General features: G+C 55.3%; 1 protein-coding gene across 4 annotated transcripts; it reads left to right on the forward strand.

The window, feature by feature from the left end:
* The first annotated feature begins 86 nt into the window (after positions 1 to 86).
* On the forward strand, positions 87 to 16,215 carry MVK (mevalonate kinase). 4 transcript variants are annotated; one of them, XM_085075646.1, is made up of 10 exons: positions 87 to 238; positions 322 to 469; positions 1,279 to 1,426; positions 2,364 to 2,519; positions 3,944 to 4,047; positions 4,860 to 4,905; positions 5,734 to 5,824; positions 6,229 to 6,345; positions 9,052 to 9,205; positions 12,523 to 16,215. In XM_085075646.1, the coding sequence occupies exons 1-10, from the start codon at positions 161 to 163 to the stop codon at positions 12,615 to 12,617; spliced, it is 1,137 nt and encodes a 378-aa protein (XP_084931772.1). In that variant the 5' UTR covers positions 87 to 160; the 3' UTR covers positions 12,618 to 16,215. The 4 variants fall into 4 exon arrangements, with proteins under 4 accessions (XP_084931772.1, XP_084931770.1, XP_084931769.1 ...); XM_085075644.1 differs by lacking the exon at positions 12,523 to 16,215 and adding an exon at positions 9,469 to 10,976; XM_085075643.1 differs by lacking the exon at positions 12,523 to 16,215 and adding an exon at positions 9,513 to 10,976.
* The last annotated feature ends 9,010 nt before the right edge of the window (positions 16,216 to 25,225 follow it).

The following is a 25,225-nucleotide window of genomic DNA, read 5'->3' on the forward strand; positions in this document are numbered from 1 at the left end:
CAGCGCCGCGCCACCCCGCAGCGCCGCCTTCCCATTGGCCGCCCGCAAGTCCCGCCCCCGCCAGACGCCCGGCTATTGGCTGAGCGCGGGGAGGCGGGGAAGGGCGCGGCCCCGATTGGCGGGCGGGGCTGTCAGTCGGCGCGGGCCGCGCGGCGGAGCGATGTGGGTGAGGGACGTGGCGGTGTCGGCGCCGGGCAAGGTGATCCTGCACGGCGAGCACGCGGTGGTGCTGGGCAAGGTGAGGGCACGCCGGGCAAAGTGAGGGCTGCCCAGCTCGGGGAGGGCTGTCCGGCCCCGCTGACCGCCGTTCTCCGCCCGCAGGTGGCCCTGGCCGTGGCGCTGGACCTGCGGACGTTTCTCCGGCTGCGGCCCGGCGCTGAGGGCCGGCTGAGCGTCTCCCTGCCCGGCGTCGGAGTGCGGAGGAGCTGGGACACCGCCGGCCTGCAGGCCCTGCGGGGGCGGATGGCAGGCAAGGCCCGGGGGAGGAGCCGCTGCCCCGGCGGAGTGAGGGGCTTTCGGCGCTGCTCGGTGCCTTCTGCACCCCGGTGACATTGCAGAGCCCCCGCGGGGTTATTTGTCCCCTCCGCGGCGTTTCAGGGCCTCGCTGTATCTCCGTGTGCGTTTCACTGACCTGTCCCTGCACCTCTCAGTCACTCGTGTGCCCCTTGTGACCCCGCTGGCGCTCAGGTGTCCGTGTGTGGCTCTTGCCGTTGCTGTCCCCTCCTGTTTTGGGTTCCCGGGGGTTTGTTCCTGTGCTGTGGTAGCTCGGGCAGTGTTGTGACACAGGCAGGAGCCAGCCGTGTCCACATCCCAGTGTGTTACTGGTTGGGGACAAAAAGGAGCATCTCTGAAGCTGCTCGGAGCTGGGGACTCCTGGGGAAATCAGGGATACAGGGCCTGTTTTCCTGCCTGTCTGTCCCACTCCAGTCCTCGTGGGAATTTCTGCAGCATCTTGTACTGGCTGGAGCCCCAGGATATTCCAGTTCCAACATCCACATTCTTTAATGAAGAGTTTGTGACTTGCCAAGTTCTCCTTGGTGATTATGGATGGATGCACTGGGAGGTGTGCAGTTGCAGGTGTGGAATGTGGAAGCACTGGGATTTCAGAGTGGTTGGTGGAGATTTAGCTTTTATTTATCACAAGTCCTCAGGTAGATCCTGAAATGGGCTCCAGCTGTTTCTGCCTACTGTAACAGGAGGTGTTGTTGTAAATACTGCTCTCAGTGTAACAGTTGCCTGGTTTCTAAGTGTTTAAACTCTCCTTGCTTGCTTCCATAGCTGACTTTGATGAGTCCAAGTCCCCCAGCGTAGAACAGCTGGATGCACTGAGGGAGTTTGCTGGAATTGCTGCTGGAGCTTCAGCTCCAGAGAGCCTTGCTACTCTTGCCTTCCTGTATATGTGCCTGGCTATTTCTGCTAAGTATGGGTAAGGCTTGCCTCCTGCCCCAAAATTGTGGTGCTGGGTGGGTGCTCCAGGCAGGTGAGCTGGGAATTTCTGCTCTCATCTAGTTCTGAGGGCTGAAACCAGAGCAGTTGATGCCACAGCCACAGCACAGACACCCCTCCCTCCAGCAGGCGCTCCTGTCATCCTGGCTTAGGTTGGAAAAACAGAAATAAACTGTGAATTTGTTGTCTGAACTAAGTCTGATCCCTTTGTGGGCTGAATGTCCCTAAAACTGTGAGAACTTGGGGCTGTTCCAGTTCCTAACCTTGCCCAGCACCGTTGATGATCTCAGTGTGACTGAATGGGTGCTCAGGGCAGTGTCAGAAACCAAAGCAGAGCCAAATCTGCATATTCTCATCCAAGAAATCAAAGGTTTAAAGAACTGGGATGTGCAGCTAGATTGTGGTTTCCCTGCAGTCTCAGGGTGGCACTGGGACTGTCACTCAGCAGCAGTGTTTGATTTTGGGGTCTGTAACACAACCCAGGTGTGTCCAGTGGAGCCAAGGGATATGGATATGTCCATCTTCCCCACCAGTCTGTTGCTCCAGTGGGATGTCACTGTGCAATTGCAGATTTGGGATATACATTTTAAAATCCTGCTTACAACAATCTCTGAAGGGGCTTTTTATGGTGCTGCTGTATTTAGTTACCAAGTGCCCCTGCTAGCAGCCTGCCAAGCTGTGCCAGCCATTGATCCAATTCAGGAAGGCTTCATTCCAGCCCAATGGCTTGGCCAGGCTGCTCCACTCGGGAATGAGCCCTCCTGAAGCCCCTGTGTGTCAGATGCATGTGCTGATGTTGCCAGTTTTCAACCAGCTTTCCTTGTGATCAGCCCTAACTGGCCTCCTTTGCCTTTGTAATGTTGTCTGGAGCTGGAATTGGGGGTGGTTGTGCCAGTCCCTGTGTGTCTGTGTTCCAGGGATGTTCCCAGCATGGATATCCTGGTGTGGTCAGAGCTGCCCACGGGAGCAGGGCTGGGATCCAGTGCTGCCTATGCTGTGTGCCTGGCTGCAGCCCTGCTCATGGTGTGTGGAGCCATCTCCTGCCCGCTGCAGGAGGGAGAATCCACAGCCAGGTAAGGAATTCCAGCCTGGGATACACAGCTCTGCTCCCTGTGCCCCACTTTTACCTGCATTAATTCTGGCCACTGCCACCTCTGCTGGTCTCTCCTGGCTGTGACCATCCTGAGCCCATCTCCTGTCCCTGCTCAGTGTTCCCAGCCCTGTCCCAGAGACTTTGTAAAACTCCCAGTTTCCCTTGTCTAGTGTCAGATAAACATACCTAAAAAGGGGGGGACAAAAGCTTTATTCTTTCAATCAAATAAAACATACTGAAATATTTCAACCTCAGTTTGCTCTGTCTCTGAGCATCTTCCAGGTTTTGCTTTGAGTCCTTGAGGATCCTTTCTGGTTTTTTTTTTTTGCATTTCCTATGATTTTTTTTTCTGCATGTGCTGCATTTCCTCCTGATCTCCTGCCTGTCTTTCCCCTTTATCAGTACCTGGTGAAAGAGAGTTTCTTTCCTTCTGCCCTTGGAGTTCATCTTTGGAAGCCTGGGGTGCTGTGTGAGAGGAGGCTCTCTTTGAAGCTGCTAAAAATCAAAGCTGGAGGGGCAGAACCTCTGTTGTGTGGGATTTTGTGTGGGGCTGAGAGTGAGGCAGCAAGGTGGGGAGAGTGACTGTGTTCTGCTTCTGAACCAGAATTCACAGCCTGACCCAGAAACAGCTTCTTGTTGGGAGCCCTTTGTCCCCTTTGCTCGAGCAAATCTCCCAAATTGGGAAATGAAAGGGCAGCTCCAAGTGGAGCAGCGAGGATGTCTTCATTCCCTGCTCGCCCTCTGTGTCTCCAGCATGGATCCAGCATAATTCCTGCCTTCCAGCTGGCGTGCAGAGAGAGGGGGGTGTCAGACTTCAGAAGGGTTTTGCTTCCCATGGCAAGAAAAGAACAGCGGGATAGAAAGGCTCCTGTGTCGGGAGGAATCGCAGCCTCTCAAAGAGGATTAAAAACAAGTGGTTTACAGCACTTCTGTTCCTGAGGCTGCTGGTGTGAGCTGTTTGCTGAGTGCTCCCAGATTAAATCCTGGCAAGTGGAATGCAAGGTGTGTGGACATGGATAAAGACGTTCAGCTGAGGCCCAGGGAAGTGGGAGTGAAGGGAAACAGTTTCTGGATAGCAGGTGGCTCTTGGAATTTCTGCCTTGTCTTGTCATTCCAGTCCTTCATAAACAGTCTCTCTCTCCATCTTTCTTGTAGCCCCTTCAGGCACTGGAATGGCACAATTAGGTGACCCCAAAGCTTCTCCAGGTTGAGCAATCCCAACTCCCTCAGCCTTTTACAGTGTGTGGTAACACACCGTGTTTGGTGAGGTGGGGATGGGTCTGGACTTGAATTCTGTTAAATCTGATCTTCACCAGGCCAGGGCTCGGATTTTCCCCCTGAATCTGCTCCCTCCCTCCACTGGTTTGGAGTGGTTTGTGTTGGAGTCATTTCCTTGCCTTCCAGGTGGACAGAAGAAGAGCTGACACTGATTAACAGCTGGGCCTTCCGAGGGGAGCGAGTGATCCATGGCAATCCGTCGGGTGTGGATAATGCTGTTGGCACCTGGGGTAGGTGTGTTTGCAGAAACTCCCAAATTCAGGTCCCTGTTTTGGCCTGAATCCTCCCCTGTCTCAGTTTGCCCCATCTGTGAGCTGGGCCTGGAGCCAGCTGGAATGTTGGGAACTGGCTGCAGGAACACCAGAGCTCTGTCCCCCCTCAGGCAGGTGCCATGGGGCAGAGACCTCACCACAAATAACTGATACTTAAACATTCTGCAGCGAACAAAGAAACCTAATCCTGTCCCAGGGATAATGCAGGGGAAAATGCAGTTGGACAGCTGTCATTTAGTTTCAATTAGCAGCGACTTCCCAGTGTTTTGAAAGTGTCCTTGGAGACTGTTAATAATCTTTCTAATGAGACCTAATTGCAGTGCCTCTGTGAGGGTAGGAGCCAAGTGAGACATTCCTTCTGGACAATGAAATTCCATGCTGCAGGGTGGCTGCTGACACCACTGCACTCTGGTTCAGTCCATGGAATCCCTTGTGCTTGGCTCTGCCCTGGGGAATCGCTGCTGGATTCTGTTTCCTCAGGAAAGATTTAATGCTGGCCAAACTCTTTTACACTTTAAAAAATTATTTGATGTGATCCTGGGGGGAGAGGGGAGCAAAGGGAAAGGCCTTGGGTTAAGCATGTCCAGCCAGACCCTCTCATTAAGGCAGCAGGGTGAGGCAGGGCCGTGCTGCTGGAGAACATGGTTCATTTAGCTGGTGTTTCTTGCAATTACTGTCACAGGCTCTGGGTGAGGTTCTGAAGATGAAAGACCTTCTGTGTTATCTCTCAGCTCGCTCTGTACTGAGACAATACATGTATTTTACTTTAGGTGGAGCCCTGAGATACCAAGCAGGAAAAATCACACCATTAAAGAGGTAATACTGGAGTTTAAAAATAACCCTCACCACGGTGGGTGGATCATGTCAGAGAGGCTCTGGGTGGGTGTTGGAGGGTATGAGGATGATGGGAGATGGCTGGAGTGTGGGAAGGGCTCTGCAGCCCCATTTTGGGTGTGGGCAAGCCTCAGTGTTGCCTTGGTTTGGGGTGGATGGGGACAATGAAACGTTTGGTCATTATCTGACATTAGATGAACACAGCACAAAGGATCAATATTAATTTCATGGCATTATGGGCAGCAGGAATGGATCTGCTCCTGGCAGCAAATGACATTGTGGGGAGGGGGAACTTTGTGCTTACCTGGTGGTGGGAAAACCCATTGGCAGAGAGAAATCTGGGTCCTGTGTGTTCCCTCTGCCTCCTGCCAGGGAAGTATAATCTGACTCCATTAAAATCTTTCACAGTGCATGAAATTGCTCTATTAGCAGTTAATGGCCACTGCTGGCTACCCTTGTAGAGAGTATTTCAAAGGAAAAAATTTGCTTGAAAAACATGGATTTCAGTAAATACATTACAGTCCTATTTATAGCTCTAGTACAGTTGTTCCTTATATCCAGGAGGAGCAAGCCTGAACCCAGCCAGCACTGAAGCACCTGCTTAAGTTTTGTAAAATGAATGGAACTCCTTATCTTGGGCTCTTGCTCAAAGAGGCCTTTTGAGGCAGAATAAGCTGTAGCCTTGGGGACTGTGAAGGAAAAAGGCCAGGAGATGTTCCCTGCTCATGGCAGGGGGTTGGAGTGAGATGAGCTTTAAAGTCCTTTCCAATCCAAAGCACTCTGGGATTCTCTGTCTCCTGTTGCTTCCAGGGTGCCCACTCTGAGGATCTTGCTGACCAACACCAAAGTCCCTCGGAGCACCAAGGTCCTGGTGGCTGGTGTCAAGGAGAAGATCCTGAAGGTGCAGCACCTGTGTGGTTGTGGGATGGAGATGTGGGGGATAACCTTTGGGAGATAACCCTCATGGGGGACTGCAGGTCCCACTGGGATCTTTTGGGAGATTCCTCCTGTGGCCACTGCATTGCTATTTCCCAGCTGCTCAGGAATGGGGGTTCAGCTCATCTCCTCCCTTCCTCCAGTTTAACAGGAGTTAAAATCACCAGTTTGCAACCGTGAAAGAGCAGTTCCTTCCTCTGGCCTGTTTCCTTCTCCTCCTCCTTCTGCAGGCAGGAGCAAGATACCATCACCCTGCTCTGGGAATGAGTGAGAAATTGCCCAGCTCAAAGAGACTGGGACCAGTTTCCTCCCAGTAGTATTTGAAGGCCAGCAAGCAGGCACCTCACATCCCTCCTTCCCCCTTTCCAGTTCCCTGCCATAATGAACCCAGTGCTGGACTCCATCGATGCCATTTCTCAGGAGTGCCAAAGTGTTCTGGAAGCGATGCCTGCAAATCCATCACCGGAGCATTACCCTGTGCTGGAGGTAAGGGGCTTGCTCGCCAGTATTTTTAGCTACTGTTACTGTTGAACATCAAAATGTCATTTAAAGAACATTAGGTCTGGAAAAAAAAAAAAAAGTGATAGCAGGAAATGTTCAGTTCCGAGCGAAACTGTGGTCTGGGTGTGCTGCTTTTAATGCCCTTCCTGGAGCTAGGAGACAGAAGCTGCTGCTGGTGCCTCTTCCCCAGCTGGGTGCAGGGAGGGAGGGAGCAGGCCTGGGGCTCTGGGGACCTGTGGCTCTGGAGGGTTTGTTTCTCTTATATTGAGTGATCTCCGTGCCATGGCTCTGGCAGTCGCTGCCCGTGGAGCAACTGCTCTGTCATTGCCAGGGCTGGAGTGAGGAGAAATCCACTGGTTTGTGATGGACTGACTGGTTCCTAGCCAGCTCCTGATGCTCCACACTCATCCTGGCTCTGCAGAGCCACAGACAGAGCTGTGCCCAGAGCTGACCTGACATTGATGCACGAGGTGCACACAAAGATCTGTTTGTCTTGGCTTTGCTCAAAGAGCAGAGGCTGGGGAGGGGGGAGGAACAGGCTTCTGAGTGGAAGAAGTGCTGAGAGTGCTGTAATGCTGCTCCACAGCACCGTGGGGGAGGGATGTGTGGCCATGTCCCAGCTGAGGGAAACCTGGCCTGGCCCTGGGAGCCAACTTGGACACTCAGGAACCATTTGGTACCAGCAGTGCAGCTCCTTGTTGGCATCTGGATGCCTCCCCTCAGCTTCTGGGAGGACCTCTGCTTGTCCTTGCTCTTGTTCCGGGTTGTTTCCGTGGGATTCGTGGCAGAGTCCTGCTCCCTTTGCACCAGGGGTGGATTCTGGACCCACCAGGGTGGGCTGAGCTGCCATCAGCTGGGGTAGGTTTGCAGTCTGTTCACAGCACAACTTCTCACAACTCATCTTAATTCCACATCCTCAGGCTGTCAGAAGGATCAGGGGACAGGGAAGAGGGGGGATAATTTGACTTGTGCTTTGAGATCGTCACATGGAAAATGCCAAAGCATCCTTGTGTCCCACACCTGGGAAGCAGCACTGCAGTGAGCAGGTTCCTGTCTTGAATCTGTTGTTTTGTCTTGTGCTTGAAGAGCCCACAGAGGCCCAGCTGATTAGATGCAGCACATAGATATAAAAATATATCTTTTGGGCTGTTTCTGAAATGTGCAGCTCTGGCCAGCGCTGTATTTGAACCACGGAGCTAGTCTAGTGTGTCATAAGCTGTCATCAGATTCCTGGCAGATTTTGGATCAGGAGATGACAGGTGTCTTGGATCATCACAGGCAGTGCTGTGCCCTCACTCAGGCATATAAAGAGGCCTCTGGATGGACGTGTGTCCTGCCCAGCCTGGAATGGGTGGTGACTGAGCTCTGCCTGCTGCCTGCTCCTTCCCCTTCCCACAGTTCTTAAACATGGGACAGAAATGCTCCAGAGGGGAGGGGGGGAGAGGATTTCTTTCTGCAGTGTCCCCTCCTGTGTGGTGTTGGCAGGATTCCCGGGTGGAGCTGAGGGAGGGGATGTGGCTGACACCTGCCCTGCTGCTCCCTGTGCACAGAGTCCCTCCTGGCTCACCAGGAGCTGCAGGTGGGGAAGAGCTCAGTGCTGCTTGCTGGGGAAGGGAGCACGGGACTGCTGTTAGGGAGCCTTTCTAGGACTGGTCCTGGCTGGCTCCTGGCTTGTGACACTCTCTGGGAACAACCAACACATGCTTTGGAGGTGATGGAGTTGAGCTGTCAGACCAGTGTTGCTGGGATCAACCTTCCTCCACTGCTGGTGCTGATGGGCTGGGAGGACCCTGTGGCTCTCAGGGATGCAGTGTCTGCTCCTGGCCCTAATCTAGACTTGCTCCGAGCACAGGCCAAGCCCTTCCCTCTGCTCCTGAATTCCTCACCTGTCCTACTGGGAAGGGAGAAGTTGTAACTTCCACTTCTGTGTGGTACTGCCCATCCCTTGGGCCGTTTGGAACTTGCAGCTAGGGTGTCTTTCTCCAGGAGTAGCAGGTCTGGCTGGCAGGGAAGCGTGGCAGGGATGTTCCCACAGCTCTGCCAGGAGGGTGGGCTTGCTTGGAGAGGGGCCTGTGCTGCTCCTGGAGGGAAGGACCCTCTCGACCCCACTTGAGCTGAGTGCCAGATTCCCAGCCTGGTGCTGCTGAGAGGCTCCTTGGCTCCCAGCCCAGGCCTTGCCCATGAGGAGGGAGAAGTGCTGCACAGAGCAAACAAGGGGAGGTCCCTCCCTGTCACCTCTCCAGCGATGCCTCAGCGGTGTCAGAAGTCCCTGGATTTGGCTCTGCCGGATGGATTGCAGAGCAGGGCAGGGTGACAGCCAGGAATGAGAGCTGCTGGCTCTGTGCCCTTCCCACAGCCAGCGAGGGGTCTTGCACAGCCTCCTGCTCAGCACTCGAGTGACAGAGGAGGGCAGAGGAGAAGCTGTCGAGAGCCATTGGGGGCTCTGCAGTAAATGCCTGCTGGCAGCTTGCAGTGGTCAGGATTTTCTTGGGAGATGCAGGAGCTGTTGCACCCCTGTCACTCTGCAAGCCCAGGGCTCAGACTCTGGCCTGACATTGCTCCTGGTGCTGGTGGCCAAATTTCTGCAGAAATGAGGTGGTTGTGAGGGGGTGGCTGGCAAGGCAGGCCTCCCACTGCTGTAAAGAGCCTCTATCTCAATGTGTGCTCATCTCCTCTCTTTGTTGCTTTTAGGAATTCTTTGACATAAACCAACACCACTTAAACGTGCTTGGAGTGGGCCACCCCTCCCTGGACAGGCTATGCCAGGTGACAGCATCCCACAACCTGCACAGCAAACTGACTGGGGCTGGTGGGGGTGGCTGTGGCATCACCCTGCTGCCACCAGGTCAGTAACACCCTCTTGGACATCCTCCTCTTCCTCACAACCCTGGCGGGGTCAGGTTTGGGAGCGGAGGGATCTCTGCCAGCCCTAGTCTGGCTCTGGAGGGATGGGTGGGATGTGTCCCAGCACTGCCTGGCACTGTGGGTTGCAGTGTGTCATCCAGGGCCGATTCAGAGTGTTCATTTATGTGTGTCAGCCCCTGAGGGCACTGGCTCCATGCCAGGGGCTGTGTTTGGAGGAGCCATGGCCCTTTCCTCTCCCTGCAGTGGCCGAGCTGACTCGCTGGCTGCTCTTGCCTTGCTCTTGGCAGACACCTCCCTACTGGCCGTGGAAGCAGCCAAGCAAGACTTGTGTGCCTGTGGGTTTGAATGCTGGGAGACCAAGATTGGAGCCCCCGGGGTGACACTGCACTGCTGCTCCTCTCTGAGTGCCCAAGTGCTGCACGCGCTCGCCCAGAGCTGAGCTGCTGCCTCTGGCAGGACTGAGCTCTTGGCACCACGTCCTCGGAGCTCTGTGTGCCCAGATGCCTTGGAAACTTCTTTCCCCTCTCCTGTGTGGCTGAGGGTCTCCAGATGTGGGTATGGAGCCAGTTTGGGGCTTGGTGTCACTGGGATTTGGGGCTGCCATGGGGAGCTGGAAGCGCCTGCCCAGTGGTGTTTGACCAAGGCTCTCAAAATCCTGGGTTGAATTTCCTTTCTCAACTGCTGTGCTAATCCCAAGGGGCAGGAGGAGAGGGGCTTGGCTGGATTCCAGGGTGGATAATGACACTTTGCTGCTTCAGATGCATGTGGTGTGCCTTCCCTCATCCCTGGTGTCCCATGGGGGCTGGCAAGGTGGATGTGCACGGTGCTTTGGCATTTTTGGGTGAAGAGCATCTTTGGCAGCTCAGGGCTTGATGCTCAGGTCTCTGTTTCTTCTGGACTGCAATTCCCAGTGAAGAGGAAACCTTTCATGCAGCTCTTCCCTGCTACTAATTAAGTGTTGGGTAATTAAATTGCAAGATAAAGCACAATTCTAGTGAAATTACTGGTTTTCACTCTTCTCCATAATCTCTGCCTGGGCTGATAAGGAGAGTCCTGTAGTCTGACTCTGTTTTTTATTCACTTGCTCAAGGTCTGGCTCAAACAGCACCTGCAAGGAGGGCAGCTCCAGGCAAGGGCAGGCTTAAAATTCCTCTTTGTAAAAGCTGTTCTCTCACACTTCAGTATTGAACCAGCATGTCCCTGACCCTGCCCAGTGTTGGGTTTACTTTGGTGTAATTAAGTAGAGGAAACAAACCCAAACCACGTCCTCAAAAGCTCACCATAAGTTGCAGCTGACAAACTCTAAAACCTAAATGCATTTAGACTTATTACACAAATGTATATGCATTTTTTACTCCTGAAATTTTAATGAGCTGTGCCACAGAACGAAAGGGAATTGGCAGGGAAGTGGCTGAAGCCAGAATCTCTGGGAGTCATGAGCTGACTCTGAGGGACTGTGGTCTCTGCTGTACCTGCCAAAGGGGTTTTATCATCGCTCTGTTTGTCTGGGGTGGGTTTTTTTTAGTGGGTTTTTAAGTGTAGCTGTGTTCAAGAATTGCTTCACTCAAAGCTGAGTAATGAATTGGCAGAGGTGGGGAACTTGCCTTCCCCTTCCAGCCCAGGGGTGAAAAAATCAAGTGTGAGAAGCTGAGATGTTCTAGCTCTAAACTCCCAGCATCATGGTGACCAGCTTTACTTCCCTGATCCCATGTAAAACTGCCTCTGGTTTTAATAAATCCATGTTTTTTTTATGTGCAAAGTGTTCTTTGATAATTTTGCTGGATACAAAAGGAAAAAAGTACCTTACACTGCTTCAGGAAAGCAGGTCTCAGATGCTGCCTTTCTACATGTCTAATTACAATTCCAATTTGCATCCGAGAGCGGCTTTACACTAATCACAAGTCAGAAAGGCTGATAAATAATTTACCATTTTCTAATACAGCGTAATCAATGTGAGGATCTGGGAGCATGTTGACTTTAACCACTTACATGTGTCTGCTTTGTGATGTTGGCACAAAGAGATGCCAGATCCAGCACGGAGAACTTCCCTTCAAAACAGCGTGTCTGGGGCTGAGTCTTGGCTCTGAGGGCTGGGGGCCAGAATAGAGGGGAAATTCACAGAATTCCGGGATCATTCAGGTTGGGAAAACTCTCCAAGGTTATTGAGTCCAAGATGTGCCAAATCCCCACCTTGTCACCAGCCCAGAGCACTGAGGGCCATGTGCAGTCATTCCATGGACACCTCCAGCAATGGGGACTCCAGACCTCCCTGGGCAGCTCCTTCCAATGCCTGACCACCCTTTCCATGAGGAAATTCCTCCTGATGTCCAACCTGAACAGGTCATCTCTGCAGGTTTCCTCCAGCAGTGCTTATCTCCTGCTCTGCTCTGTGCTGGAGTGGAAGTGGTGACATTCCTGGTGCAGGGAGGAGTGTGGCAGTGTCTTGGGCAGGAGGGTGACCCATTCTAGGGTAACAGCCCTGTCCAGGGTGACACAGGCACTGCTGGGATCTGCCTTCCCTGTGCCACAGGGAGCAGAACTGCCGAAGTCAGCAGCTGGAGCCAGTCCCAGTCTGTTGGAAGTGAGCACAGATTTCACATCCATCTGTGAGCACGGGAGTGCCCATTCATTCCCTCCTTTCCAAACTCCTGCCTCACCTGCTCCATCAAAGGCTTTGCAGGGCCATTGCTGCACCCAGCAGGATATCCCGAGGGATGGCTGGAATGTTTCTGACCCCACTTTCCACACGGGAGTCACCCCAACTTGCAATCTCCTGCTGTGACTCCCTGAGCTCTGGACCCCATCCCTACCCCTCCTCAGCCTGGGACAGCAGGAACAGCTGCTGACCTGGGACTGGTGCCCCATGGGGACACAGAGTGGGGCAGAATGAGGCACAGAGAATGTCTTTCCTGTGCTTTGCTGCTTTGGGAGCAAAACTGAAGCCCGTGGAGCATGTTTTCCCCATGGATCATCCCCTCCTCTGCCAGGCACCCCGCGGGACGCATGTGCAGCAGGGCAGCGATTGCTGCTGAAGGATTAGCCTGGTAATTTGGCTAATTTTTCTTGAGCTTCATTTTTCACGTTGCAAGCTCTGCAGAAAGACTAACGAGCCTGGCTTTGCCTCTAATAGCCAGCACAGGGACTGGGAGGGAGGGCTGTGCTCCAGCCTAAAGGAGGGATTGAGGAATTGCAGAGCATGGGGGTCCACAGAGAGTTGGGGGTCACCGGTGTTTAGTGACAGCCAAAAGGAAAACACTCTATAAAAATACCTTTTAAAATCTTGATTTTCCTTCACAGCCAGTGCCTGGGGTGTGAAGGGTGTCTCCCCCCATCCCTGGGGAATGTCCCAGTGTCCCTGTAGGCTCCTGCCCCCACAGCACATCCTCCCCTGAGCTGGGACCCCAGCGCTCCCCAGCCAGGCCCTGGCAGGCACAGATGGTATTATTGTTTGTTTGCACTCCGTGTCAGCAGTGCCTTCTTTCTGCTCCGCTGAGTAGATGCTGAGGAGGCAGTGACATTATTGAGGATCACGGAGAGAGCAGGAACAGGGTCAGGGAGAGAGAGGAAATGTCAGCGTGCAGCCACGCGGGGCTGGGGGGCTGCTCACACCCCCGGGGTCCCTTCTGGGGACAGGGGGTGGCACTGGGACCCCTGCAGGGCCAGTGCTATGTCTTCAGACACACTGGTGGGTTCGGAGGGTACAAATCACCCCCAGAGCCATTTCAAGGGCGATATGTGCATCTGTCACCTCCAGCTACAGAAGGGCTCCCTGTCCCCTTTTCCTCCCATCCCCAGGGATTTCGGGGCTCCCCAATTCCTTGGGCTCATGGGGAGCCTGTCCCCCCTGTCCCCTCCCATCCCTCTCTCCTCCCAGCACGCTGAAGGTTTTGAAAGTTAAGTATTACCGTCTGCTTTGTTGTTGCCTAACTACGACAGACAAATTGAGAACTAGTTGTCAAAATGTCAGTGCACAACAAATCAACATTCAAAATGAGTCTCAGCGCTATGTGGTGTATAATTAAAAAAAAATCCTTTTTAGAAATTTCAGCAAGCGTTGGCTCTGCTTTATATTTGTCTGTGTGATTAATAAAGGCAGCTAATTTTCAGACTTTAAAAACAGCTAGAAAATAGCTCCTAATTACATATTAGGTTCCAAGCGGCCCCCGCTGAGCGAGGCTGGTATTGGTGGGCCAGAGAATTTGGCAGGGGCTTAATTACATTCTGAGCATCATCTAATTTTAGTTAAATGTAATGTAATCAGCAGCAGATGTCTGAAATAAAATATGAATTATGAATATGATGAAATTTCATTCTTGAATAAAAAAGTAATTTGCTATTTAGTTCATTAAAGTCGCAGAGGTTTATTAGGGAGCAGGTACACGGTGTGGCTGGCTTCTATTAAAATGATATTTCAGAGGGAGTAGGAAATTGCATTAAAGGTGCTAAAATATTCCACCAGGATGCTGTGTTGGGTGGGAATGAAGGTTTACAAAAATAACAGAGCCCCTGGGCCAGCGCCAGCCCCCGGCTCCAGAGCTTCCGTTTACGCAAGGTGACGTCCCACGTCCTGGGGGGACACGGGATGGGTTCTCACCCACTCCAGGTGTCCCGAGGGGCAGCTGGTGGGCTCAAGTGTGTCCCCTGTTATTTCACAGAATGCCAGGATCATTCAGGTTGGGAAAGCTCCCCAAGGTCATTGAGTCCAAGCTGTGCCCGATCCCCACCTTGTCACCCAGCTCAGAGCACTGAGTGCCACCTCCAAGCATTCCTTGGGCACCTCCATGGATGGAGACTCCAAACCTGCCTGGGCAGCTCCTGACCACCCTTTCCATGAGGAAATGATGCTGATATCCAACCTAACCCTCCCCTGGCACAGCTTGAGGCCATGGGGACAACACACCCCAGCACACTTTGAGTTGGGCTCTGTGTGCCTTATCCCAGCTTGGCCAGGAAAATGAAACCTCAATTCCCCTGTCAGCCCTGGGACCATGGTGGTTCCTCCAGGACACCATCTCCTGGACACTCTCCCCGCAGCATCTTCTGCAGTTTCAGCTCTGAAGTTGAAATTGCTTTTCTCTATCCCTCAGTGGCCCGGGCTGACAGATAAGCATCTCCTGGCGAAGGGGGGGAAGGATGGCATGTTCATTATTTCCTTGTATTACAGATCCTGTCATTTTAATCCCTCCTGGATGCCGGGCACCAGCTTCAAGCCCTGCCCGCTTCCAGTGTGCTCTCCAAGAAAACCCCATGGCTGATTCATCCTGCATGGCAGGAAATCCCAAGGCACATCCTGGTGGCTCCGGTGACGCTCTGGCACGGTCCCGGTGTCATGGCACAGCCAGGCTGCCACGCTTGCCGGCGTGAGTTCACCGTCCTCCCTCTTCTATTCATCAAGGGCATGACAGCTAAAATTCATTTGAAGATGAAGAAAGTGCCGGCTAATCCTTTCTGGGAGACAGTGATAGACTGGCGGCTCGGGAAGAATTGCACAGCAGTAATGAAATTAGGCTAAAACTGCTGGCGGATAGCAGATAATTGCCCTTGTCTGTCACGAGGAATAACATCTCCCAAATCCAACACAATGATTGTTAAAGTTGCAGGAATTTATTTTATTTATTTTACGGGCTCGGGGTTGGCTTTCCGAAGGTCTTTCCCAGGAAAATAAAGGAGCGGGAGCTGCGCGCTCGCCCCCACCTTCCCCGGGCGCTTCCGCCGCCGCAGCAGCTCGTTAGCCCTGACGAAGCAGCATCACCACGATGACAAGGACACCCCGCTGGGGCCATTCCCGGGGAGCAGGAGCCGAACCAGCCGGCACAACGAGCTGCTTGGAGGAGCTGCTGGAAGTGCTGGTCCATCCCCAGCTCCCGCTGACCTTCTGGTACTTTCCAGGAGGAATCCATCCGCCGACACCAAGTGCCTGCCCCATGCTGGGGCGGGTGTCAGTGCCACGATGGCCACACAAGTCCCAGCCCCATGTCCGAGCTGACCAGCAGCCATTTATTTTGTAATTGATGGGGCGGTGGCGGCCCAGCGCGGGTGAGTGACTGCGCCGGCCGGCGACGGCGATGTTTTATCCGCCGGGGCTGGCACGGGTAATTTACTGCGCCCGGCAATAACATATTTCACTTCCCGTCTCCCAGATGAAGATTACTTGTGTTTGAAAGTGCCTGAACACACACTCAATTCTGCTTAAACGCTCGCAGCCAGCCGAGCGCGGCTCGGGGTGGCACGGGGATGAGGATGGGGACAAGGATGGGGACAAGCATGGGGACAGGCTGGAGCACAGCCCGTGCTCCCTCTGGAGCCGCTCGCAGTGCCGGGGAAAATCCCCTTCAGCACCCGGCGCAGCGGCTGGAAATATTCCATCCACCTTCCCTGACATTTCATCTGGCTGGGCGAGGAGCTCCGTGGCATTTCTGAGAGGGGCTGGGGAAAGGTCAGGGGGTGGAAAAGGTTGGCAGGGTCGGTGTTCCCACCTCGCCCTCCCCAACCCCCCCGGATAACTGCGGCACAGGCACGGTGTGGGCTGGATATCCCTTCCAGTGCTGGGAATGCCACGAGCTGTCCTGGGATGCATGAGTCACCTGAGAGATGAGTCGGTTCGTGTATTCACCCCCAAAATCTGCCTGTGAGAGGCAGGTGGGGAGGGCAGGAGCTCGGGCTGGAGGGATTGAACGGCTCAGAGCGATGGGGATGTGGCAGGACGGTGCTCCTGATCTCATCCAGCTCCTTCCCTCTCCAACAGCTCCAGGTGGGCTCTGGGCAGAGCCAAGCTGGGGCTGTGGAAGCCCAAAGCTGACCCCGCTGAGCCCCCTGGGCTCCTGGGTGGGTTGCCATCATCCTCCCTCTTTGGGGACAACACCGTTGTGTCCCACCAGATTCCAGGATGGAACCTCTCGGCTGGAGCTGGGTAATTTCTGATTAAGGATTACTGTACCATCGGCTTCGGTTTGATTGCAGATGTTTTTAATTATATCGTATAAGATCGTATTATGTAATTGCATTTATCTGATTGAAGCCTTAATTGTAGGATTTCATAATGGTTTGACTGGGTAAATACACCGTCGCGTCTGTTGTCCCCCACCGAAAATTAGGTGCTTCATGTCTTTATTGTATTATCCTGGAGAGGAGCTTAAATTGGGAAGGAAGGAATTAGGAGAGAGAGAAGAAAGGAAAGGCGAGTTTGTTGTAGGATCGCAGAAATCCTGGAATGGTTTGGGTTGGAAGGAACCTTAAGGATCATCTCGTTCCAACCACCTGCCATGGACAGGGACAACTTCCACTAGACCATGCTGCTCTCTCATGGACTGGGACACCTTCTTCCTCTTCCCAATCCTGGAGATCATGGTCCCCAGCACAGCCACCTGGGCTCTGGAGCCACCAGCAGCCACCTGGGCTCATCCCAATCATCCCCTCCAGCCCGATATCCCAGGGGCAGCCAACTCTTCCAAAAGCAGGTGAGGGATGCCAAAAGTCCATATTTCCATTAATAACAGTAATTCATATTTCCATTAATACACAGCAAAATAATTGGAAAGCTCTCTACCCTAATTCCCTAAAAAAAAAATCCCTAATGAGCTGCTGGCAAGGGGGGTCTGAGCTGCACCTCCCACCCTCGGGGGCGTCTCTCCACCTCCCCCGTGGCAATTAAAGGGAGGGTCGGGGTTTTGTCGGAGCCTTTTTCCCGGCTGTAATCCGCAACATGTGGTTCGCACGGAGCCTCCTGGCTAATGGGTTTAGGATTATGAGAATATGCACAAATCCAGCGGCTCGCTGTCACTCCACTCGGCGCACTAAGGTGATTTCATTAGGATTTAGGTTTAGAGAAAAGTCTCTCCCTCTCTCTCTCTCTCTCTCTCTCCCCCCGCCCCTTCTCTCCCCTTAATATTATTTTTATTCAATTACATCAGCAATTCATGAAACTTCAAAGCCGTTTCATCAGCGCAACCCGAACGCTGCCGGATCGCGCTTGAAAGGGGGGAAGAGGAGGAAAACATAAGCTGCTGCTTTAATGGAATTACTGAAAGGGGCTTTTTAATTAAAAACAAAGGTTGGGCTGAGGTCTATCCATAATTCAGTGCCGCTGGATGTAATATCTGCCGGTGGTTTAATTTTAATAAATGTATGTATTATTAACGGTGGGATCTATATTTTCCAAGCCCAAGGAAGGCCCAGCTGTTCCTGCAGGAACGGCTGTTGGTGCCATGGGGGGCACGAGGGGACACTCGGTGGCCACAGGGCAGGGAATGGGGACAGAGATGCTCCGGGTGCCCCCCCGGTGCCACAGGAGCTGTCACAGCCCTGAGTTAATTACCAGCAGCACCTGCGTGGGTTATTCACACAACTCAGCCCCTCTTTTTGATGATTTCCTCTTAATTAGCCTTTATTAATGAGATGTGACCTCGTCCAGCGAGCTGGTTCCTCACCGCCATCTGCCCGTCCCGCCCCGGGGTGGCACAGCGTTGTCCCCAAGGCCAAGGGCAGCCGGGCGGTGGCTGAGGGGACAATGACACGCAGCGATCCAGTTCCCATGGGGATCCTCATCCCTGTGCTTTTCCAGCGGGATGGCACCCACCCCCCGCCAGCCGCCGCGCGCTAATAAAAACAAATTAACTTGTAGCAGCGTTAATTTTCCCGCATCCATCCATCCCGGCCTCATTACCGGGGCGATCCCAGGAGCCGGGGGTTTGGGCAGATTGTAATGAGGAGCATGCGGTAGTAAAAGTCCTTCTAATAGGATTTATTTACTGTAATTGTGATTCGAGGCACAGTGCCATCCCCGGCCGGCGGGGCCGCGAGGAGGGGGCCTGGGGCTGAGGCTGGAGCACGGATGTGATGGAGGAGCTGGAGATCCCTGCGGGATCTGGAGGGTCCTGCTGGAGCTGGGGTATGGAGCAGGGGCTGTCCCAACTGAGCCACCGCTGTCCCTCGCTCCAGCAGGTGTTTCCTGGAGTATGGACACCACATCCTGCTTCCCAAGCATCCCAGGCAGGTCGTGTCACCTGCTACTGCCAGGGATGGGGTCACAGGTCACATTTTGGGGTTTCCCACTGGAGCTGGGGTGCAGGAGCTGCTTCCACGGCCCCATGCTTGGCACATCTCCATCCTCCTGAGCAGAGGCAGCTCGGAGATTTGGGAGGCAAGGCTGCTCCGCGGGATGCTCGGGCAGTGCCAGGGTCACACCTCCTGCTCTGGTTTGGTTTCTCAGCAGCACTGGCACTCAGCTCCCCCTCTCCCGGCTGATCCCAACACCATGATCTGCAGCAGCTCCACTCCTGCTCCAGCACTCATCCCGGACACTTGGAACGCCTCCTCCTGGGGTCCCCAAACCTGCCGGGAGTCCCCAGAGAAGGGAGCAGAGCCCGGGAGAGCTTTTCTCTCGCTCACACTTCATTATTGTTGCTAAGGAAACCTCTTCCCAGGATCTCGCCTGGAACATGTCTGCCTCGGCGGGGCCGCACATCCATCTCTCCCAAAGTGCCCTGAGAGCCGGAGCCGGCGCAGACAAAGGCGGGGATGGAGGCGGAGGCTGCTCCGGGACCACCGCTGCGGCTTTGAACCGTCCGGCCCGAGAGGGATGCGCCGCTCGGAAAAGTTGTCAGGGATCATACAAGACAAAAAAAAATAATTCGAATGGAATTTTTGCCCGGTAGGCAGCAGGGCAGGGAGTTTGCAGCCATGCTCCGAGGGCTGGCACAGCGGCAGGATGAGCGGGGACACCGCGATGGATCATGCAGCTCCCGTTTCGGCTCATAATTAATTTTGGTTCCCAGTTTATGGAGGGGATTGGTGCTCCCGGCCCCGTGTCCCCCCCGTTCCCCGCTAATGCTTCCCACTGTAGCGAGACGAGTTCCCATCGTTCAGAATGAGCGATTCCCGCATTGATTTGCAGCTTCCTTTTGATGCGGGCAGAATTTATTCCTCGGGAAAGCGCTTTCTGTAGCCTTCAGGGATTATTGATGGTGTTGAACTCGCTCGCTGCCCTCTGGATTGCAGCCGGCCCGGGAGCTCTGCGGTGCCCACGGGGTGGTGTAGGGGAACAGGGACACGCAGTTTTCGGGGAATGCAGCTGGGGTGTCCCTGTGTAACCACTGGAAATCGGGAAAAATATGAACAGGGCCGGGATGGCCCCAACAGTAACGTGGTGGACCCAGCACTGATCAAACCTGGTGCTGCTGTATGAGCTCATGGCACACATGGATCCATCGTGTCACTGCTCATGCCATGAAGTCCTTGTGTGTCCCACACGGCTCTGCAAAGCCCCCACGGTGTGGGAGCAGCATCTGAGCACGACTTTCCAGTGGGAGCCACCTGGAATGCCCTGCGTGGCACTGCCAGTCCCCTTCTCCGGGTGCTGGTGGCTCCTGAAGCCCCCAGGGATGCTCCCACAGCGGGGTCCCCTCTCCCTCCTGGACTGGGCGCTCCCAGCAGAGCACAGGTGACAACAGCAGTGTGCCAACCCAGCGCCCTGCATCCTCCAGAACCCCACACCGCCGAGGTGCCTTTTGTCCCACCCTTGCCAAGCCACTACCTCCAGCTCTCCTCTTTCCCCCCTGCATTCCTCATTAAAAGGGAAGACTCCAGATTTCCCAGCCTGTCTCCCGGTTTTATATTGAAAAGGCTAAATGATATGCTGACACCTTAATTACACCCCATTGTCACAATGCAGCGTGGCAGTGGTGTGAGTGATATGAGAAGAAAGGGCTGCGGCGTGCGTGGCAGATCCTTTGATTCGCGCTGGCAGGTTGGGAACGACACAAACGGGGGACTCGCGCCAGCGTCACCCCCGCGGCTCCCCGGCGTCACCCCTGCTGCAGGACGGCTGGCCTGGGGGACACGGCGGTGGCACTGGCATGGGAAAGTCCGAGGCGAGGTGATGTGGTCGAGCCCAGGCACCGTGGGTGGCCGCAGCCTGTCCCCGCTCCGTCCCTGTCCCCACCGAGGGCACGGGAGGCCGCGGCTGCCGGCAGCGCCGAGGTTCCCTCCTTGGCAGAGACCCCAGCCAGGCAGAAATGTGCCAATTAAGCGCTGGCTGCTGATCAGCGGGGGCTGGGGAATTCGCTGTGCCGGGGGAGCGTCGCCCTTCGCTACGCGCCGTGTTTGGGGAATCAGCGTCACCCGAGCGGTGGCGGCGCTGGCTCACGGCCATCCCCCCGGCGCCGCGCCTGGAGCCACCCCCCTCCATCACCGAGGGGCTGCCAGGCGGTGACAGTGACGGCGGTGGCACTGCCCAGCTAGAAATAGCCCCCTGCTCCTGTTGATCTGCCTCCTGTTGGCACTGCTGTCGCACGGTCGCTGGCTCCACGTCCCCTTGCCGACTTGGCTTTGCCCTGGTGGGTGTTGGGGTCCCCAAGGCTGGGTCGGGGTGCAGATGGCTTCTGGCTGTGCCTTCTGGGGGTCCGGCCAGTGTGGGACCCCTCCACTGGTGGCCTGGCTGTACCCGGTGCCAGGGTGCAGGTGACACCCCTGTCCCTGGGTGCTCCCGCTGTCCTCTTTCCCTGCCATGGCTGAGGGGACAGGCTTCGCTCCCTGTGCCACCTACCCACAGTCAGGGTCGTGTTTCTCCTTCTCCTCCTGACACCACTGCTCTGAAAGTGGCAGCAGCCGTGGCACGTGGGCGGCACTGGTGACTGTCCCCTGTCCCCTGTCCCCTGTCCCCTGTCCCCTGTCTCCTGTCCCCTGTCCCCTGTCCCCTGCCCTGTCCCGCATCCGGCGAGGCTGGGAAAGAGGAGAGGGAAGAACCAGGCAGGGTTTTCCATTAACAAAATGTTGCCTTTTAAAACGCCACGATGTGGGAACAGACATCAAACAGGCAGACGGATCGCCCGGCGGAGAGGCATTTCCCCGTATGCATCCAGCAAACGCGTTTGTTTTGGAAAATGCCATCCCAGGAGAGCGCCGGCGGGAGCGGGAGCGATTTCCAGCGACTTGAAAAGCCTTTGTACGATCCATAGCGGAGCTGCTCACACGCCTGGGCAGCAGCACCATGAATCTGGGCGCTGTGACCCTTCTCCCTGACCCAACTCGCTGTCCCCACTCCTGTCCCTGCTTCCTCTCGCTGTTCTGTGTCCCCATTCCACACCCCCGCTTCCTGTCCCATGTCCCTGCCCTGTGTCCCAGCACTGCAGACATTGGTGACTCAAGCCTGCTGCTGCAGAGCAGAGGAGAGATTTGTGTCCCAGCTCCACGTGCCATCCCGGACAGCGCCGTGCCGTGCCGTGCCAGGCCGTGCCAGGGGCACACAGACCTTCCAGGGCAGTGGGTGCAGACTGGGAGAGCCTCAGGTGGGGCCAGACCCGAGCCGGCACCGCTGGGAAGCATCCAGGAGCCAATTTACATGCAAATGTCCTTATTAATCAAGGACAAGAGGAGGAATGAGCAGAAAACCCCCCAGCACAAGGGCAGAGGCTTTTTCACCGGATGCTTTTCAAAGTTGCTAATGAGGCATCAGCAGCTCTTTTCAAAGCCAGATTATTTGCTGTCTGGATTCTCCAGCGATCCTGTCTCCTCCGCTCCCAGCCTGTCCCCAGCCTGTCCCCAGCCTGTCCCAGCCCAGCCCGGCTGGAACACCGGGAACCGGAGGAGAACGGGAGCAAGGATGTGGAAGGATGAAGCACAGGGTCTGAAGCTCCCTGGCCGAGCCGTGAGGACCTCAACCTGCTGGCTGCGTCCTGCCCCGCTGTCGCTGTCCCCAGGCGGTGTCCCCAGCTGCCCTCACGTGTCCCCATCACCCCTGCGGCATCCCTGCATCTCCTCCCGTTGGCAGGAGGGCCTGGAAACCCTCCAGGCACGGCGTGGCAGCTCAGGGAGACTCTGTGTCCATGTGGGAGATGTCCTTGTGTCCCCACACTGCCCGGTGTGGGACAGGGACCCTGTGGGGCACACGGGGCTCAGCCGCCTCCGTTCCCAGCCCAGCCACCCCATTCCCCATTCCCGGGGCTCTTCCCTCTTCCCGGCGGCTCCATCCCGCTCCGCGGTGTTGATTCCTGCGCGGGGCTTTGTCTGCTGCCCTTAATCTGATTTCGTGCAGTTCAGGCGTAGGAGCCTCGGGAGAGGAGGGGGAGAGCGAGCCGGGGGGCTCCAGGGGGGTCTCAGAGGCCCCGCAGCAGCGCCCGGGGGGGAAATCTCCCTGGGTGCTTTGGGGGGACCCCCGGGGCCGTGTTCCCAATCTGCTTGGGTTTCCTGGTTTCCATTCTCAGACGGGTGGGTTGCAGAGGGACTGGGAAAGCGGGACACGGACTGGGGTTGCAGGGCAGCCACTCCACCCCCAGCTTGTCCCTTCGGTCCCCACAGCTCACCCGTGTCGCCCCGAGGGACCCCAACCAGCACATCCCCAGGGGTGACCCTGTCTCTGCTCCCAGCCCTGCGGTGGGATCTGTGGGATCGAGCTGTGCAGGCAGGAATGATGTTGGCTGAATCTGCCTGGACTGAGGCACTGGGGACACTCAGGGATGCTCGGGGACACCGAGGGCACCTGCGGCACTCACCCGGCACTTGCAGGGCAGCAGGGATCTCACCGCCAGTCCCATCCCTGCCCTTCGTGCCAGCTTCACCCTCAGGTGCTTGAGAAAACCCGGGAGCCAGGATTCCTTGGATAAAACACTGGGACAGCTCCATGTCCAACCCGCTCTCCTCGCACAGCTCTGCTGCGAGGCAGAGGCGGCATTAAAAACCACTAATAGGACGCAAAAGTCATCAAAATAAACTAGACTTGTTGGGGTGACTCCTCCTGCACAAACAAACGCTGCCTGATTCAATTAACGGGGCAGTTAAGCAGATAATATTGTTAAGCAAAGCAAAACAGCCTTTTGATGTGTTAATCATCCTCGTGCCTGGAAAAAGTCACCGAAAGCGAAGAAATCTGGGCCCCCATTTGAGGGGAGGAGGCGACACAGGGGTGGCAGGAGCAGGGTGGGGATCCTGGGGTGGGCTGGGGACCCGTGTGACATCGCCCACCTTTGCATGTCAACCACGTCCCTGGTTTTATTTCGATTTCATTTAAGTGAGGCAATTTCTGAGCAGCTCTGGGTCTGTGGCTGCCAGCGCCGGCTGCCTCGTTTCTCTGGAATTTTACACAATTTCCCAGTGGGAAAGAACCAATATTGGAGATCTCGGGCAAAACCTGCCTCTGGTTTCCTCCAGAAGGATAAAACGAAGCGGGAGGTGTGCAGAGCAGAATGTGGAGCGCCAAGGGGATATTTCAGCCTCGGTGGGTCCTTTGGGTGAACGCTGGAGTGGACATTTCCCCGGAGCATTCCCGCCCATTCCGTCTCAATCCTGTTGGGAATCTCAGCCGTGAGAGTGGAGGAGGCAGAGGAGATGCATGGAATTTGGGATTGCTCCTCTCCCGGGAATGCTGCAGTGGGAGAGGAACCCCCAACCCCACAGCAGCCCCCAGAGAAGCCCCTGCTGGCGATCCGCGGGCACTCACCCCCTTTTTAGCGCCCCCAAAAATGTGATTTATTTCCCCCCACATTAGGATCTCTGCCCTCAGCACCCAAGGTGGAAACAGGACCTTGGGCATCGTTCCCCCTCGCAAAACAAGGTGGATGCCAGGGGCTGGGCTGGGAAAATAGCTGCAAAAATTGCTCCCGAAGTCGACAGAAAGTTTATTCAAGTCGTTCCCACTGGAAATTGTCCCTGGAAACGAACTTCTAAGTGGTTCTGGTGCGATTCACTGATCCCGCAGGAGCCAAAGGCACAGGTTAAGAGGATCAAAGGGATCCCATGGGAACCAGAAATCCCTCCAAGGAGGCCGGGTGGGTGCTGCTCAGCGACAGCCACCTTCCCATCACCCTCCCGGCAGCAGGAATTGAATAATTGATGCAATTTGAATAACGCTGGGATTTGTAACGATGTCGAAACTTGGAGATAAGAAGGTTGTAACGAAAAGCTGATGGCAAACAGTTGTTTCGGTGCAGGTGGGGATGGTGTCAGTGCTCATCGCTCCTCCACGGCTCTGGGGCTGGATTTTGGGAAGCAAACTGCTTCTCCCACCACAGCACTGTGGGTCCTGCCCTGTTCAAGCTGCATTTTCTGAGTGATTTATCCGTGAATCGCATTAAGTTCAACAATAAATTCTTCCCTGAGTGTCCAGTCGGAGTCCCCCACTCCTCAGGGCACCCTGAAGATGCTTTTTGGGGAGTGGGTGATGGAAGAGCAGCATTCCTTTGGGAAAAAGCCAAGAGAGGAGTTTATCCTGGTGATATATATTAGTCCTCATACCTCTCTATGCCCTCTTGGCTTCAGCTCCAGGACCTCGTGCTGACAATATGGGGCTGGAACACTCCTAGCTCCACTCGGGAAGGCTGGAGCTTCTCCCGCTCCCGGCTCCGTTTAATCCCCGCGATAAATAACGGCACAAAAGACTTCGTGAAGTTCCCGGAGCCGCGTGTGCCGAGCAGCCTCCAGGCACTGTTTGTGAAGAGAGGTTATTAAATTGATTTTTTTTTTTCCTCCTTTACATGCTCAATGAACATTAAAATTAAAGTTCTGCTCAGTCTCTCCCCGGGGCGAGGAGGGGCTGCGGTGCAGCAGAGGTGAGGTGTGCCCACGTGCCAGGAGCAGGAGCAGCTCTGCCGAGCTGGAAGGATGATTCCCGGCGGAATGGGGATGGGAGTGTGGGAATCTTGGCCCTGAGCGCTCCCAGGACCGGCAAACGCCAGGAAATTCTGGCATCAGGGAGCCAGCCCGGGTTGAGGAGCAGCCACACGTCCTTTGAGGGCTGTCACACAGGAGTGGCAGTGCCAGGCTGTGGGGTCACCGATGGCTGGAGGCTGCTGGCACGGCAGGGAGAGGGTCACAGGTGCCATGGGTGGATGGCTGGACCATGGCTCTGCTGCTGGCCCTGCCGCTGGGGCACAGCTGGCCCTGGAGCACATCTGGGGCCGCTCAGGGCAGGTTTTGCAGCATCAGGAGCTCAGGGCACATCTGGGCACTGCTCAGGGCACATCTGGGAAGAGCTCAGGGCAGGTTTTGCAGTGTCAGGAGGGAGGTGAGG

This window comes from Lichenostomus cassidix, chromosome 15 (genome assembly GCF_008360975.1).
Source record: "Lichenostomus cassidix isolate B80296 chromosome 15, HeHo_3.0, whole genome shotgun sequence".
Taxonomy (NCBI): Eukaryota; Metazoa; Chordata; class Aves; order Passeriformes; family Meliphagidae; genus Lichenostomus; species Lichenostomus cassidix.